The 20292-nt window shown below is 40.2% G+C and overlaps 2 protein-coding genes across 10 annotated transcripts in view; one reads left to right on the forward strand and one right to left on the reverse strand.

The window, feature by feature from the left end:
- Clcn3 (chloride voltage-gated channel 3) overlaps positions 1-13183 on the reverse strand; it is a 70810-nt gene extending 57627 nt beyond the window's left edge. For 8 of the 9 annotated variants that reach the window (XR_007974151.1, XR_007974150.1, XR_007974148.1 and 5 more), the window contains exons 1-2: positions 12665-13183; positions 5111-5286 (exon numbers count right to left, since the gene is read on the reverse strand). Coding sequence is in view for 3 of the 9 variants with exons in the window: in XM_052162467.1 (XP_052018427.1) it covers positions 5111-5270 (160 nt within the window). In the remaining 6 variants the exon portion in view is untranslated. The remainder of the gene's footprint in view (positions 1-5110; positions 5287-12664) is intronic. The other variant, XM_052162468.1, reaches the window with a different exon arrangement.
- Positions 1-20292, forward strand: part of Nek1 (NIMA related kinase 1) — a 328855-nt gene that overhangs the window by 190044 nt on the left and 118519 nt on the right. The window lies entirely within an intron of this gene.

Below are 20292 nucleotides of genomic sequence, written 5' to 3' on the forward strand. Positions count from 1 at the left end.
GGTCAGGTGGTCTCTGCTCTGTGACCTGAGGCTAAGCCAGCTGAATAGCCTTGAGCCCCACCACAAAGGTGAACTGACTCTGCGCCTAGGACTTGGCTTGTTGGCTTGGAGCCCACCCCCCAGGACAGAGACAAGTTTCAGCCTGCCAACTGGACCTTGGATATCTCCCTCCCCTCTTCCCCCACTTCCCTCTTTAAGGAAGGAGCTCAGAGCTTTGTGTTAAGAGAAGCAGGCAGCAGGACTGTAAAACTGTACTCAAGGAAAGAGAGCTAAGGAGCCCTCTTGGGTTTGGAGGAGCTCAAGAGAAAGGTAGACTAGCTCTGGAGAATGACACAGGTAGAAAGAGATTCCTAAAGAGTTTAGTTGTAGGATCCAGACCTCTAAATAGATATTTTGTATACAATTCAGATAGCAGGTTTTTACCTCCCGGGGTCTTCATTGATATAAATGTTAAATAATCTAAACAGTTACATATTATAATTATTAATCCTTTCTGAACCAATGGGAAACAGAAGCTAACCATAGGCAGTCACAGTCAAGGCACAGGCACACTGTAAATACTGTATAAATTATCTTCAGGGTAAGCATAAAAACAAGTTGTTTTTAAATAAGTCTGTGCCCAAAAAATTTCATTATATACATGCAAATACTGACCCCCACCCCAGCTATTAAAAATACTCTGAAATGTAGTCTTAGGCATTTCAAGTAAAGACTATTCAACCTATATTAGGGAAATGACAATATCTGTATTCTAATCCCAGATAGCATACGTCTAAAATATTTCTACAATTAAAGAATCTTACACTTATACAGAGGAAATTAAGACAATTAGGAGTAAGCCTTCAAACTCTAACATTCATTCTTACACAATCTAAAAACCTCAGAGATCCTGCCAGGTAAACATTTTAGCTTAGACAAAATATATACACACGCTCTATTTTAAACATCATAATTACATCAGCAACACAAATCAGCTAGAGACTAATCTCCTTGCATGAATTATGATGGTTGCTCATAGTTCACTCCATCATTCTCAGTAACTGACTTCTGAAGACCGCACCAGCTAAGAATGATCTAAGGTCCTAGGAGTAGCCCTGTGCTAGAACCATACGGTTTTCTTTAGTGAATCCAACTCTGGCCACAAAAACTTGCCCCTTCTCCCTGTTACTTGCAATGAAAATGTTTCCACTTTCCAAAGAGTTTTATTGGTTAAAATGATTCACACAAAAAGCTGCACTTATTATCGATACAGCCTAATGTTTTGACCTTTCATTCACATCTGTTACAGATAATAAGTCAGATGATAACAATAGTCATCTTTTTTTTTTTGGGGGGGGGGGTTGGGGTTTTTTTTTTTTTTTTTTTTTTTTTTTTTTGGTTTTTTCGAGACAGGGTTTCTCTGTGTAACCCTGGCTGTCCTGGAACTTACTCTGTAGACCAGGCTGGCCTCGAACTCAGAAATCCGCCTGCCTCTACCTCCAAAGTGCTGGGATTACAGGTGTGCGCCACCACACCTGGCAATAGTCATCATTCTTAACTTGTATTTTTGATAACTATGTGTTCTAGATTACTGTGGTATTTACTTTGAGCAGATTTCATTTTTGAGATTAGAAAATACATTTCTTAAAAGATTTATAAACTATACAAAACCAGCTCTGTCATGGATGAAGTCCTGAGGTGGGTTTTCTCTTATGACTTAAAGCCTATCTATTCCAGATCTAGAACTAGATCCTTTTCACTAGAAAGACAGGAAATGTAACTGATATTTTATTTACATGTTCTCAAGAAAGGAATTCAATGCTCTTATTAGGAAGAAACAGTTTAGCATATTCAAGCAGAAAGCACCCACACCTACACCCACACCCAGAGAGAGAGAGAGAGAGAGAGAGAGAGAGAGAGAGACTTTTAACTGGTTCTCTATCTAGTCAGCTATTCTTTTAATGGCCCAATTTACTTACGACACTGTGTGAAGATCTCTAATGCACTTAATTCTCAGAGCACTCTTCCAGAGGTTGTTATTTTTAACAGGAAAACATGAGGCATGCAGAGGCTGACTTGTCAAAAGTTACAGAGTAAGATGAGCCAGGATGTAAATCCAAGTTTCCAACTTGAAGGCTCCTGATGACACCAACACACATGCTAAAACATTACTGGGACTTTCCATCAACTAGTTTTTTTACTTATGTTGCTTATGTGTTTTGGAAAGGCTTTGTCTAGGGAAACTAAACAAATGGTCATGAAAAAATATTTATTCTCAAGTGCTTGTTCTACCATTCACTGTCCTCATTCTTTAGACACACAAAATGAGATCTTTCCTCATGTTTGTCTGAATTCATGATGGTAGATAAAACTTCTTCCAAACACCCCCTTTCTGCTACTGTTGAAGATTACATCAACTACAGAGAAGACTCAGTGTCTTCCAAAATGACACTCCCTGTTTCAGAGATTCTTACTCCTATTGTGGTCCTTTATGCATTACTTCCCCTTGTACAACAATCTTGGCAATTCAAAGGTGTATCAGAATAAAATTCACTGGACTGGTGAGATGGTTCAGTGGGTAACACACTGGTCACCAAGCCTGATGACCTGAGTTATATTCCCTCTACCCTACAGGGACAGAACATTTACATGAAAAGGAAAAATAAATAAATAAAAAGATGTTAAATACAGAAATGCACAAGCATCCCAGTGAGAAACTCTACACATGCAATGGGAATCATAACAGACTGGGGAGAGGAGACTGCAGAAGCATCTGTGCTGGCTCTCCTTCCTTATCTATCTCCCTGGTACACCGGGAAGGCGGACCCTCAGGGGAGGAACTGCCTCCATCTGACTGGCCTGTGAGCACGTCTGGGGGACATTTCCTTGATTAATAATTGACATGGGGCCCAACCCACTGTCCCCACTGTCGGTGATATAAGAAAGGTGGCTGAAAGAGTCTTGGGAGAGTTAAGTCAAGATGCAGCACCCCTCCCTCAGTGATCTCTGCTTGTTTCTGCTTCAGCTCCTGCCCTGGTTTCTCTACATGATGGACTGTAGCCTTGAAGTTGTAACAAACCTTTTTCCTCACCAAGGTGTTTTTATCATAGCATTAGAAAACAAAACACAGGGAGGCCTGAGTGGGTGGGTGGAGGAACACCCTCATAGATGCAGGAGGAGGGGGAAACCAGGAAAGGGGGATAACACTTGAAATGTAAATAAATTTTAATAAATAAAGAAATAAAATGTTTAAAAAAGAAAACAAAGCACAGCAGGGAGATACTAGTGAAAACTTCTGCGGATGAAAAATCAAGTCACATTTACGACTAAGTAAGTCTCTCTAATGCCTCAGTCAGGGTATTATTGACACACGGAAAAAGAACACCTAAGCATATCATGCTTAAAGAAATCTAACTACAAAATGTATACGTGTGCTGAGGTTTGGCAGGGAAGGGGCAGGGACTTCAGAACTGGAAGGGAGTACAGAGCCTGAGAGACACACAGAGACACAGCTCCTTGCCCACAGAGGGGACACTGCAGGCAGTCCCACTGGGATGCTTGGTACTGGACCCACCAGTTACTCACATGGGAAAAATCAAATTTGAATTCTTATTGACATTACACACAGTTACATGCAAGCAGATTCCAGATCTAAATGTGAATGACACGAGAAGAAAACAGAATACTATCTTTGATCCCCTGAAGTATTTGACATCTTTATTTTTAAATAACATCGTTTGGCTATGTAAACTCCCCTATCCTTGTCTCAACATCTGGGATGACATACCATCACACCCAGTTCAGAAGAATCATAAATGAGAGCACAGAAAATAAGAATAATAAAGAAAATTACTAGCCAGGTGGTAGTGGTGCACGCCTTTAATCCCAGCACTTGGGAGGCAGAGGCAGGTGGATTTCTGAGTTCGAGGCCAGCCTGGTCCACAGAGTGAGTTCCAGGACAGCCAGGGATGCACAGAGAAACCCTGTCTCGAAAAGAGGTGGGGGGGGGGGGTTACTAACAAGATTTCATTAGATCAGTGACTTCACTGAAAGGTCTTAAGGAAACGAAGCATCATACTTCAGCGTACGAAGAGAAACACTTGCAATGAGTGTATCTGACAAATCAGAATATATCATGTACTTCTATAAGTGGAAAGATTGATCTGACACTTCTGGAAGCAACCTAAAAAGCCAAGTCAACATATATAAATGCATCTCAACTAAGCATCAAATATAAACTCAAAATGAAAGACTTCTGTATACATGGAGCAGTTAAAATGTTTCAAACTATGAATACTAAGTTTTGGTAAAGAAGTACAACAATTAAACTTTCACCCACTGCAGACAGACATAAGCCTAACTCCAAAAATGTTGGAGCATCTCTGACAGTTCTTGATGATGCTGAAAAGTGAACTCTAGATCTAAGCATTCCACACTAAGTATAACTCACAATGAGTTACAGTACCTTCACTAAAACAAATGCACTTACATATTTTCACAGTAATACTAATAATATCTAAAGTCTACAAGAAAATGCATAGAGCTAAGTGGCAGTATGTTTACACAATGGAAACTACATGGTGACAGAAATAACTACGGCCATATGCAACGATACAACATCTGAGACAAAATTTCATATATTGTGACCCGACTTAAATAAATTATAAATACCTGCTAAACCAATCTAAATGGAAATCAAGTAACAATTCTATTTTAGGGTAAAAAGAGAGGATCCTAGGTAATGTTTCTTAACTAAAGGATTATATAACTTGTTTATTTTGCAGACATTCATTTATTCTCACAAGTATGATGTAATGATCACATAGCTCTCTGAATTATACTTAAAAGTTTAAAAAGTTTATAGTTAAAAATTTCAAAAATTTATTACAGTGTTAGAGACTTAGGAGGTAGTAGAAATACTTTAGTATAATACTGTAAAGATGCTAAGGCCACTGAGATGTAAACTTTTAAATGGTTAAGTTTAAGTCTCGTAAATTTACCTTGGCTTTAAAAAGTTACCCCAAATGTCAGACTCAAAAAAAAAAAAAAAAAGAAAAAGAAAAAGAAAAAAAGAAACTATATTGATTGGTATACTTGTGGCTACAATTCTCAGTTGTCATGCTGAACTTACCAGCTGCCGTGTCACCGTCTAACAAATTGTCATCTTCAGAAGTCTGAAAGTCCATAATAGCACCTGCTCCATCTAGGAGCTCCTCATCGCTACTCGCACTTGCTATGCTGTTGTAGCTGTTTCTATAGTAGCCTCTATGGAACAGCTGCTCAGACTCCATTGAGCTGTCTGGTTATCTGGAAAAAAGGGGAAAATGGCTTCAACATTTTCCCAACATATAACAAAAATCATGTATTCTAACATCACAAAATGAAAGCTATTATCTTTGTATTAAAAAAATCCTAAGTCCATCCACTGTAACAACAGCTACCTCTATGATGCTAACAGTTAAGGGATGGTTTAATTCTTTCTTCTCACTATGCAGGTGTAAAAAAGGAAAAAAAAAAAACTGATTAAAGCAGCGCTGTAAAACAATCTCCAAGATCTGCGAAGTTAAAGTGGATCAAGTGCAGAGACGCCTGTATAGGGTGCAGCTTACTGCAGAGGACAGGGAAGAACTGCAGTATACAGCCACTTCATATAGACACTTGCATATGCAGACTGGACAAGGGCTTTGAAAGAAAGAGGCTCACAGGGATGGCAACAAATGGCTGAAATACCAAGTCCTCTGTGGATTTCACCTCAGGCAAGCACTACCTAATTTTTAAAATTAGTATTATATAACTTTTAAAAAATTACAATTAACTTAAAATATTAAAGTATTTGGAGCCCAGGGTCAAACATTAACCAGGGAAATTAAAAATCGTTAATTTTTTTTTATTTTTCCAAAGCAGGTAAAAACCAAATTATGTTCTCATTGTTTTGACTCTTTGTATACCAAAAACAGTACTCCTTTTTTTATTTAATATATCTACTCCCATGCTTACCATCGAAATGAGAAGTTAATATAAATATGCTGACATTGGCAATAGGCCTTTAAAGTACCGGTGAGGGACTGGACCAAGTACAGTTGTAGTCAAACCAGTAAGGCTTGCAAAGCAAGGCTGGTTAGAAAGTCACAGAAAGTACACACAGACCTTGGGGAAAAAAGGTCTCAGACTCCAACCAAGACACAAGATGGCTTTGACACAATCTCACCTACTTGGTACTTTTCTTTCTGCACACAAACCATAGCAGTGCTTAACAACAAAAGCATTCAGAAACTACAGTTGTTTTATTTAAAAAATAGCTATCTTTTTAAAACTAATTTATAATTCCCTTAAAGATTACATCATGTAAGGTGACAGTCTGAGAGCGGTTTGAAAGCACTAGTCTCTTTTTTAGCACAATGACCGGAACAGAATATAGGCCATAAATACCCAGCTTCTCATTCGGCTGAGATCAAAGAGAAATGCATTTAGTTTTCAACACAAGCACACACTCAGCAACAGTAGTAAGCTAGCCTTGAAATCTGCAACTTTGTTTTATTATTTCTTCTACCAAAATAACCTATAATAATATTCTAAGAGTGTTAATACATGACTTAAAGAAAGTTCGTAGAGTATATGGTAGCTTGCAAGCATATTTCCTGAAGTTATGAAGATTAGACTCACAGAGATAAAGCCTAATGTACTATTAGAAATTTCTAATGATCTGGGCATAAGCACTTTGTCTGCCCCTAATTTCATCTTTGTACTGAAGTCAGTCCTTAAAAAGTCTGATTAGTAATCTCTCCCTATTGTGTATATTAAAATATTTCACTTTTTTTCCACAGTTCTTAGTAGACAAACTTCTTTGGCTGGCAGTCCCTGTCTAGTTCCCAGTTTCATTTTGTAATGTGTATTTCTTTGAGACTCTAGACTGCTGATTTTTCCAACTCTTCATCCATTTGTGAGCCTTCCTGCCTCCTGGCCCAAGGCCTTCAGTATACCTTCTATCTGGAACATTCCCTCTCTTCTTCACCTAACTTTGCTACTCATTCTTCAGATCTCACATAAACTATTAGCTAGGCATATGGCACATTCTTGTAGCCTCAGCTATTCAAAAACCTTAAACAGAATTATGTGGAGTTCAAAGCCAATCAGGAACTTATACCATCTCAAAACATCAACAACTGACAAATGAAAAGCACTCCTTTAGTTAATAAATACATCTCTCTAGCACTACAGTACACTTTACAAAAGCACATGTATTAAATGAGCCAACAATATGATTTGAGAGCTAATCACTGTAATGAAGATAGAAATTTGAGACACAAAAAGTTTAAATAAATGTCACGCAGGTAGTTTGTCTTAAAAGAAAAAAATATAGGCTACCATAGAACTTGAGTCAAATTTTGCCTATATCAAATTTTCCTAATAGTTCTTAAAGCTCCCTCCATATAGCACTGACCACAGCTGTATGTGATTTTATTAATTTGCTAATCTTCTGATCTAGAATGTATGCTGTGTCCTAGTACTGTTCAAGTTTTGTTTTTCATTACATAGTCAATGGTCAGCAAAGTATGTGACATATGTATTCACTTTGAGGACTGTTGTTTGTTGGTGTTAAAATGGTCTCATTCTATAACTCAGAACGGTCTATTACATAATAAAAATATTTTAATTTTGATAAAGTTCAATTCATCAATTTTTCCTCTATGGATATCACTTTTGTTGTTAAAACACATAAATACTTTGCTAGACCTATTTCCCAAAGACCCTGTAAGATGGTAACTTAGAGGACTTTATAGATCTCAATAAAGTTTTGTTTGTCCTATAAAAGTGTCTAGGCAGAATTGAAGCTAATGGCTAAGCTCCAAGGTATGTCAGTCAATTGTATGTATGACTAGTTAAACAGAGAAAAAGTAGGTCACAACCTGGTGAAAGAAATGAAAACCCTGCCGGGCAGTGGTGGCACACACCCTTAATCCCAGCACGTGGGAGGCAGAAGCAGGCGGATTTCTGAGTTTGAGGACAGCCTGGTCTCCAGAGTGAGTTCCAGGACAGCCAGGGCTACACAGAGACACCTGTCTCAAAAAAAAAAAAAAAAAAGAAAAGAAAAGAAAAAAGAAAGGAAGGAAGGAAGGAAGGAAGGAAGGAAAGAAGAAAAAAAAGAAAAAAAAGGAAGGAAGGAAGAAAGAAAAGAAAAGAAAAGAAAAGAAAAGAAAAGAAAAGAAAAGAAAAGAAACCCCCCTCCACGTCAGCAAGGAGGAGGAGGAGCACAAGTGTCCAGACCAATGAAGGCAGAGAAGGGAGAAGGCTTCTAGCCCTCAGACACATTTCCATGTCAATACTGTTTTTACAGTTTTTACTAGGAAATCATGGAACACTTTTCTATGACTTTTTGGACAGGGAAGCCCCAGAGGTTTCCAGAACACAGGCTACTGCCACTGCCCCTGGTTTCCTTCCGTAATTACAAGATTGTATTGCTGAAGATAGCATACACTTTGGCTGCAGAACACAGAGAAATTAATCTCAACCTGACCAGAACACTTCCTCCCTGATGACTAGCTTTTAAAGTGCTGGAAGGTACTAAACAAGTTACTAAGGTGGAGAAGACATCAATGGTCTTACCCAGCACTGGACACTGCATGGGTAGAGAAGACATCAATTATGTTACCCAGCAGCACACACTGCAAAATCAGCTTAATAGGCAAAATGTGCTCACTCAGACACTGTTTCTCTGCATAGTCCTGGCTGTCCTGGTACTTGCTCTGTAGAGCAGGTTGGTCTCAAACTCAGAAATTTGCCTGTGTTTAATGCCAGCATTCAGGAAGCAGAAGCAGACAAATCTCTGTGAATTTGAGACAAGCCTGCTCTATACAGTAAGTTCCAGGCCAGCTAGTGCTACATACTTTCTCTAAGAAAGTAAAATAAAATAGAACTATTTATCGTCTTTCAAACAGTGGCTTTCAGCAGGCACAGACATTCTGAACATTTTAAAGGATACATTATAATAATTGATTTCTATCAGAAATAAGTAAAATCCTAAGTATTCTCTCATTCTGATAAAAAAATAAAGTCAAACATTTTATCCTTGCATAAGTCATGTTCCGGTACATTATCAAAGTCCACAAACTTCCAAGAGCAATGTAAATCATCACAGTAAAAAAACACCACAAGGGGCTGGAGAGATGGCTCACCAGTTAAGAATAAATACTGGCTGCTCTTCCAAAAGTCCTGAGTTCAATTCCCAGCACTCACACGGCGGCTCACAATTAATTGTCTTGACACCCTCTTCTGGTGTGCAGACATACATGCAAACCATCTATATACATAAGATAATTTTTTTATGAAGTTAAGGGTTTACAAAGCACACAGATACAGTAGGATTTGTTCTAAAGGATGGGGACAAAAGAGAGAGAGCAATGGGGCAGGGTGTTGCCCCTCAGAGCCACCGGGCTATTAAGACAGACTTTTTCAAGTTCCAAGATAATGACAATAATCTAACTGGTTTCTCCCAAAAGTAACAATACTTCATATTTTATCATTATTGTTCATTTAGCATGTCAAAACTGTACCTTATATATTTTTCTTCAAAGAACAAAAAACTAAATAATTAGTTCCCTGAAGAATATTTCTTAAATTTACAAGTTCTTTTAGGCTTAATACTATTACTCACTAGAGCAAAGATATGGAAACCTAAGTATCCGTCAGATACAGTAAAAACAAAAAAAAAACAAAAAAAAACAAAAAAACAAACAAACAAAAAAAAAAAAAGCACAGAACACTCCATGGTCTCATGTGGGATCTAAAGATCCAATTGTAAAGTAGAGTAGCAATGGTGCTTCTCAGGGATGGACGGCTGGAAATGGGGTTGGGGTTAGGGGGCTAGTCAAAGGTACAAGGATTCAGTTACCAAGTGACCTTCTTAATGTACAGCATAATGACCCCAGCTGCACGAGGAGCTGTGGGCTACCTTAAACACAAGCGTTTCTATCGCATGCAGAAAAGACAAGAGAATCTATGTGGTTTCACTTAATGTTTCCATAATATACACTTTTATCAAAGTATCACTTTGTACCTCAAATATGTATATACAATTACAGTTTGAAAATTAAAACAAAAACAAGCATCCAGAAAAAGGAATATCAAACACTGCATAGAGCAGGGGGGAAAAACCCACCATACACATGAATATAAGGCTCATTGATAATAAAAAAGATAAAACAATAATCAAATTTAAAAGCTGCCATGGAAGACTGGGACTTTAAAAGACAGCATATGCAACCACTCCTGTAAGAACAGGGAGGACTGACAGGGTTGACTTGGTTCCAGGGCAGCAAATCTCTGAGTTCCAGTGAGGTGTTAGGCAGCAGGGGTCTTCCTTCACTTTATACCGACCAAGCAATGCTTGTCTTTAGGAACCAAAAGGAACTGTATGTAGTCACAATGCTTATAAATAAATGTGAATGTGCACATAAAGACATAGATATGTATTAAAGCGACAGTACTAATGTTCTTTCTAACAACAACACTTACAGGAGATTGTGCAATTGGGCACTCCTTTTATAAATTACAAAGGAACAGGAACTGTACCACCTTGGCTCTCAAGCCAACTTTTCCATAGAATGTAGGGCCTAGCAGAGCCTGCAGGACCCTGTAAACTATTGAGGACTGAAAGCAAGAGCTCTGGGATGACATTGCACAGCTCAGCCTCACACTCACTGCTGGGGGACCTTAGGAATGATAATTCAATTCTTTCTCAAGTTTCCACACTTGTTAAATAGACAAAGCCAATGTATTCAGTTAATGGAATTAGTGAAAAATGAGATCTATCAAGAGAGAGGGGAAGATCCCAGCACTTGGGAGGCAGAGGCAGGCAGATTTCTGAGTTCGAGGCCAGCCTGGTCTACACAATGAGTTCCAGGACAGCCAGAGCTATACAGAGAAACCCTGTCTCGAAGAAAAGAAAACAAAACAAAACAAAAAACAAAAAACAAAAAACAAAAAAAACAAAAAAAGGGGGGGAGAGGAGAGAGGGGAGAGGGAAGAGTAGGGGAGGGGAAAGGGGAAAGAAGAGAGGAGGGGAGGGGAGAGGAGGGGAGAGGGGATAAGAGGGGAGAAGAGAGGAGTAGGGATAGGAGAAGAGAGGAGGGGAGGAGAGGGGAGAGGGGAGAGGGGAGAGGAGGGGAGAGGAGAGGAGTAGAGGGGAGAGGAAGGGAGAGGAGAAGGGGAAAGGGGAGGGGAGAGGGAGGGGGAGAGGAGAAGGAGAAAGGGGAGGGGAAGGGGGGAGGGGAGGGGAGAAGGGAGGGGGGGAGAGAAAAGAGATACTATGACTCTATTTACATGTATTATATCATATATATTGGAAGTGTCTGCTGACAATTTTTACTACAAAGCAAGTGGAAATTCTACAAAGCAGTCAGTGGTCAAACCCCACAGGATGCTGCTTTGATATATGACCTACCGCAGAGATCAAATCTGGCTTCCTGAGAGGTCTGAAAATTATTACCAACATGTCACAACAGGGAACAGAAAGCCTATCACCAACATGACCTGGACACTTGCCAGTTTTCTACCAAAACGCCCAGAACTTTAACAAATCTGTTCTTCTGAACTACATATATTCAAAGCCAGATTAATTCTTTAAAGCTTTCATGAGGTACATAGACAGCACTACTTCCAAGTAATGACCTAAATTATTCATACTGACCTCTTAAAATAATTTGAGCTGCCACTCAAACAAAGAAAGGCTTTGAAGTAGCAAAGGGAGAGGAAGGGGTGGAGGCTGAATGGTATCTTTAAATTCTGCTAACACCATATAAACATTCAATTTGAGAAAATATCCATAAGCCATACACCTGAATTTAAAACCATATATGTGTGTGTGTGTACATATATACATATATATAGACATATACACATATATGTATACTTGTGTGTACACACAAGCACATCAGAAGCAGCGCCTTTCAAAATTGCTCAACATTCACATAAGCACTGGACTTCTTGTATATACTCCCAAACTGACATACCATTTTTTTTTAGTAATTTACAAAGGCATGTAAAACTGACCTAAGGAAAATAACCTAAATTCTTTAGGGTTGAAAAGTACATCTACAAAGTGTCGGTTATATATAAGCCACAGTGATAGCGCAGGAACCGAATAAAAGGGCTCAAAAAAGTTCTGAATTTTTAAATTCTATACTCGCACACACAGAGAGCTATTAAAAAGGTTTGGTCACCATTGGTCCAAGTGTCATAAAGAGTCAACATTTTCAAAGGAAATCGAAATCTCGGCCTAGCATTAGAACACACCCGATGAATCTGCAATTAACTTCCTTGTGGTCTAATTTTAAAATGCCACACTTTAAATAAAGCACACCGCACGAAAAGTTCTCCAAAGTAACTTCTGGTTCAACAAGTTTACTACCGAAACGGAAATATTCACACAAAAAATGATGTGATGTTCATTAACTCTAAAGATCAAATAAAATTAAAAAATTAAACGTTTTTAAACTTGAGCAAACTGTAAATCCAAGATTAATTCTGTGCTGGTACCTAGTTCTAATTCTCCTTACAGGTCCTTCGGGAGGAAATGGGATTTTTAACGGGCTGGACACCAGGCAGGTAGGAACCTCGGAGGGAACGCCACAGCCCGGCCCCGCGGTTCTCCTCCGTCGAGGCGTGAACCCCACAGCCAGCGACTCACCTTGCAGCTCAGAGGCATAGCAAGCTCGGCGGCTGGTGGCTGCGTCGCCTGTGGACCCCGCATCTGCTTGAGATCGCGCGCCAGCCGCCCCGGGAGCTTCACCCGGACACGGCTGCCGGGTGGCCACCCCGGCGGACTTCACTGCTACCCGGCTTTCCGGAGAGGTTACGTAAATGCGGCCAGGTGGGACGGGCGCTGGCTGGTCTCTGGGTGAAGTGCAATCCTCCGGCTCCAGCGGGCCCTCCAGTCAACCAGCCTCTGCCCCGACGTGAGTGTCCAGGCTCACTGCGCTCGCAAAGGACTACAGCAGCAGCCGCGCTCCTCCTCGGGAGGAGAGTAACGCGGTTCTCACGCCTCCGCCCACTCCAGCCTCATCCTCCAGACGGACGGCCGCCCCGAGCGCACCCGCAACGAGCTGGCGAGCGGGCAGGTCTGCGATCCCGACCCGACCAGCCCTGACCCGCTGAACTGGAAGAGAAGCTGCAGGAGTCGGAGCCCGACAGGTGCGTCGCACGCACGTGACGTCACCGCGTTGACGTGAACGGCCGCTCGGCGTCCGACCGGCCCAGCACTTCCTCCCGCGGCCGCCCTGGGAGGTACATCCACGCCTATTGGTCGGAATGGAACGGTGGGCGTGGCCTGGAGGAGACTCTTTGGGCGAGCTGTGGAAGCTGCTCTGGCCCGCCCGAGGTGCGTTTGCGTTCTTGTCGCTCACGTTTTCCCCCAGCGGGGAATCCGCTTTCAGAAGCGTGCGGTCGCTGGCATCAAGGCAAAGCTTAGCTTCCTCTCAGCCCTACCCGGACCGTGAGAAGCCCAAGCAGGCTGGAGAGAGCCTGCGACACCCCCTGATTCCAGAGCCGCGTCTTACGCTGCAGGGCCTGCAATGGTGTGCAGAGTGTACCACAGTGTCACCCAGCCTTACGCGCCGTCGCAGGTTATGCGCTTAACAAAAAATAACAAAGAAAATCCTGATGATCCAAATTTAGACACCACGCATTTCAAAAAAAAAAAAAAAACTGAGGGTTCCACGTGGTCTTACACATTGGGTTCCTGTCGAGTGTCACAATATATAGGAAGCCTGTTCCCCTTGCTCAAAGAGCTGTATTGTGACTCAGCAGGGAGGGGCTTAAATAAATGCCTGGCCTGGCCAGAGCTTGCCCAAGAGCCTGGTGAACAGGTAGGTGCAGTGTTTGTAACTGAACAAGGCCTGTGGGCCCAGTAGGGCAGTCGCCACTGGGTGGCAGAATTAAGACATGTCTTGGTTGAGTGTCTCATGTATATTTATTTATCATCTAATGAATACTAATATCCTCATATATTTACTGTCTTACATATATTAAGTGTGACTTGGGCTCTCTCTGCCGACATGTAGCTCGATTCTTTTGCAGGGGGGGAGCATCTAGATTTTTATTAAGCCGTAATCATAACCAATCGATCTGTTTTCTATAAAGATGACAGATTCCTTCTGTACTGTTTTAGTTCTTTTGTGGAAGATTACTCTTTTAAGTAGACAAGAAAACTGTCTACTTGTACATTTGGGTTTTTTGTAATACGTATACACTGATTTGTGAGAAAAAATGTTTTAAAACCTGCGATGGGCACAGTTTGTGGCATTCAGAAGTACTGTGTTCTACCTCCAGCTTGATAGAAGTAAAATACTTGATTTCTGGTATACATCCATCCACACTAGTAGTTCTCAATCTTCACACTCCTCACAGAAATAATTTTAACTGTTTCCAGATTAGGCATAAGCCTTTCTGTATGGACTCCTTAAATATGTGAGACTCAGAAGCACCACATTAGATAATGTACTGTGTGGAAGCGTCATCTAACAATAGATTACACCTAAGAAATCAGTTTCTTTGTGATTCCTCTGAGATTCTTGTCAGAAAAATCCTCTGACACTAAATCTCTTCTTTAACAGATGTGAGTGAATTGAACGACAGGGTCAGGACATCCCTGGCACTGTGTGGTGTAAGTGTTGTGACGTGGACACTTGCAACATGATCTCTTCCTTTGTCCTGTGGTAGGAGCTTTGAATCAGGATCTTATCATTGACTGGGGATCTTAGCAACCCTTTTAAGAGTGATCTTCTTACCACAGAGATAATTCTCAATAAGGCATTTTTATAGACTGATCAAAAAAAAAAAAAACAACAACAAACAAAAGCAGCATCCTGTCAATATTAGAACTTTAAAGGGAGTTTGTGCAACTATCCTGTTGCTGTGCAGATGTATTAGAGTTCTGTAGGATACAATAGACCTGTGAATACAGGCCTGTAGAATACAGAGACCTGTGTTCTGACACAGGTCTCACTGGTTAAAATCAAGGCTGGCTAGGTTGTTTTCTCCTAGAGGCCCTAGGAGAAAAATCAACCTTGGTGCTTTTGTACTTATTAGAAGACATTTGAATTTCTTGGCTCATTTACTACATCTTCAAAGCCTTCAATGATAGGCACAGTTGTTCCCTAACCTAATTTATTGATTCTATGGATTAGACAGGCAAGGCTGTCTTTGGGAGACTAAAATATGCTGCCTGCGCTGGAACACTATATTCAGCCTTTTACAGCATAGCGTCTTAGTATACAGTCTAATATGGTAGAGGTATTCAGAGACACAGAGGTAATTTATCTGCAAAAGGTCACTTTCTCTTTTAAGTTGGATTTTGCTATTGGTAGAAGTGAGCTTACCCAATAATAATAACCAAACCCTGTTAATATTTATATTGGTTTTTCCCTCCCCTTACAAACCAACTAATTGGTTTAGGTCTCTCTCTAGGAAAGAAACAAGGAACTCATAGTGCAAGTGTATTTCACCAAATGCACCATAGCCTGTCTGTTAGTCTTCCCGGCACCTTGGCCAAAAGAAGATAAATAATGCCTATGACCTGTGAAAGGCCTAAGACTTTCCCCGTGTTAGGAGTTTTCCTGCTTTGAGAGTGCCAGGTTGTCTTTTTTAAAATCTGGAAAAAGAAGCCGAAAAGAGCACCAGGAAGCATATGTGTTTCCTCTGGATTGTTTTATGTTGCTTCGGACTTTGCTTGAAATAAGAAATCAGGTGCACACACCTTTAACACCAGCACTCAGGAGGAAGACAGAGGCAGCAGGTCTCTTTAAGTGTGAGGGCAGCCTGGACTAGAAAGAATGGAAGGAAGGAAGGAAAGGAAAGAAAAGAAACTAAGCTACATGTAGCTTAGTGGTGGACTGTTTACCTAGGGTAGATAAGACCCTGGATTTCCATGCCCAGCACCACGAAAGGCCAAATAACATGAACTACGACAGCAAATCACAAAAACCCGCCCATGTCTCTCAGGAAAATCTTAGCATAAGTCTACTTTATGATTTCCTTCTGACACCAGCAGTAAAATATGTAGTAAAATATGACTCTTTCTTGTCCTTTGTCTTTTTTACCCCTGAGGTCCAGGACAGCCAGGACTACACAGAGAAACCCTGTCTCAAAAAAAACAAAAACAAACAAAAAAACAAAAACAAAAGAGTTGGTGTCTCTTCTGTTGAGCCCCTTTGCATGCCTGGTTACTTATGAGGCCCATGGGATAGCAAATAATTTTCCAGTTTCATGTTCTTTTCTACAAAATCCTTGCATAATAAAACAGCCACATTTTCAAAACAGTCGTGAAATGATTCCTTTCTCTATTTTGTGCAGCCAAACGCTCAGTCTTTCACTAGTGCACAGAGGTGTGTACTTGTGATCCCAGCCCTGTGAAAGGACTAAGTTTTTGGCTTCAGGGAGCAGAGATGTGAGGCTTGCTACAAGTTTAAGGACAGCCTGGTTACATACAGTTAATATAGTAAATTCTGGGCCAACCACAGGTACACAGGGAAACCCTGTCTAGAAAAATTTAAAAATAAATAAAATTTTAAAAATAAAATGAAAAACAAAACACCCTGATATTGAATTGTGTAACAGTGTTGAATTGGCATCTCAGCCGGGCAGTGGTGGCGCATGCCTTCAATCCCAGCACTTGGGAGGCAGAGGCAGGCAGATTTCTGAGTTCGAGACCAGCCTGGTCTACAGAGTAAGGTTCAGGACAGCCAGGACTACACAGAGAAACCCTGTCTCAAAAAAACTAAAATCAAATCAAATCAAAACAAAAACAAAAGAGTTGGTGTCTCTTCTATTGTTTCTGCAAGATTGTGGGCTCAGGATATTTGGCCTGAAGGCTTCCAGGCTGTTGTGCTGTCACTGCCTCCCATCCCACACTAAGAGTTGCTGAAGTTCTAGGGCTCACACTCATTGTTCAGGCGCTTTTACTCACTCAGCCATCTTGCTGGCAGTAGTATTTCCTTTAATAGTAGTATTTCCTTTAATAATACCCTTATGCGCCATTTTGCACTCTCACAGATTATTTTCATAGCAAGTTGTAAAGCAAGGCCAATTCTATTGTTTTCTCCTCTATGTACCTGTGTTTCTGCTCTTCTTCCATGTTAGGAAGCAGTTTCTATGTTATGACTAGATAATTTTTTCCTTAAAAGTTACCCACTGTCAGATAGTCATTCCATAACCAACGGAAGATGGATCAAGACAGAGCTCAGTAAAGACACTGAAGAGAAATATAGAAATAAATGCAACTATAAATGGTAATTTGATATATGAAAGATTATATCTCCAGTCAGTGACATAGGAATATCTAGTTTCCCTCCAAAAAGAATAAAAAGATGGTTTTTATATGGTAATACAGAAACTAACTTCAGATGATTTAAGGCGACTAAAGCAAAAGAAAATTTAAGTTATTTCTTAATTGGGGATTGAAGATCTGTATGGCAAGAGAGGAAACACACTGACAGGTTTGATTGTATGTAATTTAAATTTTTCCATGGGTCCAAAGACACCAAAAAAAAAAAAAAAAGTCTTAGTGAGACCAATAGAAAACATTTGTTTGGGGCTGGAGAGATGGCTCAGCAGTTAAGAGCACCGACTGCTCTTCCAGAGGTCCTGACTTCAAATCCCAGCAACCACATGGTGGCTCACAACAATCTGTAATGAGATCTGATGCCCTCTTCTGGAGTGTCTGAAGACAGCTACAGTGTACTTATATGTAATAAATTAATAAATCTTAAAAAAAGAAAAAGAAAACATTTGTTTATATCACAGCAAACTGATAGCCTCTTCATTTAATAACTAGCTTATATAAACTGATTTTATTATGTTTCATTTATCATGTGAGGGCACACATGTACATTATATGGCCTTACCTGTGGATACCAGAGAACCCGTGAGAGTTACTTCTCTTCCTCCACTATCTAGGTCCTTGGGATTGAATTCAGGTCACCATCATGATTGGCAGAAAGCACTTTTACTCCTGGAACCAACACACCACCCCTAAAGTGACTTCTAGTAGCACAACATGTGAAAGGTAATCAAGGCAAAATCGCAAAAATTCGGCAAAATTAAGAGAGATACACAAGGGACTGTGTGAGTCCGCTTCTAGGCACTTTTTGTATAAAGGTAACCCAAGATAGTGAACATAAGTTCCAAATATGATTGACATTGATTCCCTTCCCCCAGTAAATGTTGCATCTCTATGCCTTTTTGTTTGAAACAAAAAACATGGCCCGAGTGACACCAGACTTGTCGTAGACCTGGCCTTTAAAAGAATTGGTGATTCCTGACTTCCTTATTTGAAGGCAGCTGCTGTGGAAAAACCGTCTGGCAATCACAAGGCTAAGAGCAATCCTAGCTCTTCCTGTAGAGAGACGGGAGGACACCAAGGATCTTCCCACCTGCGTGAAGCTTCTTGGAGCTCCAAGAGGACCATAACCAGTAACTGAGAAGCTAAACACATGGTCTTAATCCAGGCTGTGTGGAGCAGAAGAACGACATGGTAGAACGAACCTTGACCAGCTCACATAACTGAGAGGCCCCTGATTTTTAAAGATAATTTGTTATCCAACAATATGTATCCAAAGTACAGCAGTGTTCAAGTGGGAAATGCATGCATACATACATACATTTGACTTAGTAAGCCTGCTTTTAGGAATCTCTTAGAAAGAAAAGTGTATTAATGCCCCCTCATCAAAGAAGACTTTTTGTTTGTTTTGTTTTGTTTTGTTTTGTTTGGATTTGGTTTCTTCCAGACAGGGTTTCTCTGTATGGCCCTGGCTGTCCTGGAACTCACTCTGGCTGAGTGACCAGGCCGGCCTCAAACTCAGAAATCCACCAGCCTTTGCCTCCCAGAGTGCTGGGATTACTGGCGTGTGCTACCACCTCCCAGCTCAAAGACTCTTAATACAGCAAATGGAGACCATCACTGAAAACCAGAAATGGACACAATGCAGAAATCAGTGGATTGTGGGGAGCACAACCCCCAATGAATATATCAACATCCATGATTCAAAATAGAAGGGGAGGGAACGATTGCAAGAGTTAAAATTCCAGGAAACCATTTATGAAATAGTCTCTCCTAGAAATGGCTATATAAAGACTACAGCAATGTTAATATCAATGAACATGCTGCAGGGGCGCAGAGACTTTTAGTGGTGTTTCATCCCTAGACAATGACAGCTAACTAATGACTGCTGGAGAAGTACCTTCTCCCAGGGATGAGCCCCTTTATTGGCTGTTGAATATAGAGTGATCAGCCTTGAAGCCATATATATACAATAGAACAAATAGGTTCTATTACCATATATTTGTGCATACATACACATGTAACAAGTATAATTGAAGAAGCTATCAATTTGAGAGACATGGAAGGGGTTTGACAGGGAAAGGAGGAAGCCGTGTGTAATTTTATTTCAATTAAAAAATTTTTAAAGTATATGATATGGTGAGAAACAAGTTGATTTTAGTACATACATATCGCACAAAAGTTTTTTGCACTTGTATTTGTGTGTAGCATGTGTGTTTGAATCTATGGGCACATGTGGAGGGCATGTACACTTATGTGTGCATGTAGAGGCGCAAAGATGGCATTAAATATCCTAGTTGCTCTCTGCTGTATCAAGGGAAGGTATCTCAGTGATTATAGGCTTCACCAATTCTGGCCAGCTTGCCTATGAATCTCCTGTCTCTGCTGGGGTACAGGGAACCAACAGGCCTATCCAGTCTTTTTACGTGGGTTCTAGAGATCTGAACTACAGTTGCTTATAGCAAGCATTTTATCTGTGAAGCCTCCTCTCCAGACTGCTGATCATAGAATCCTCAAATTGACAGCAGTTTGATGCTTTCTAGAGAGATGTCTAAATTATTTATATATGTACCATATGCCATAAAGAAATATATGTATCATAACCCTCTTTAAAAGATTAGTACTAATATGCATACATACATGAGTATTCTTTATGAACATAGAAATATTTTTGTACACTTAAGAGTACTAGATTGTTCCAAGGAGCAAAACTACTTTTGTTTAAAAGGAATAGCCACTAGAATATTTTAGACTAAAAAGTATTTGTGTTGTAAAAATAAAACATTAAATAGTACATGGACATATAAACCTGGTGATTTCCCTTTCTATTCCCTTACCTCAAAATACGTCAACATAACAGTTGAAATAACAGCTAGTAAAAATAGATCCTGCTTAGCTTTTGAATATTTTATTGTTTCTATTGTAATCTAATCAACTTTTTGTAGACAATTACATTATTTCCAGGTTATCTGGTTATAAAC

This window comes from Apodemus sylvaticus, chromosome 18 (assembly GCF_947179515.1).
Source record: "Apodemus sylvaticus chromosome 18, mApoSyl1.1, whole genome shotgun sequence".
Classification (NCBI taxonomy): domain Eukaryota; kingdom Metazoa; phylum Chordata; class Mammalia; order Rodentia; family Muridae; genus Apodemus; species Apodemus sylvaticus.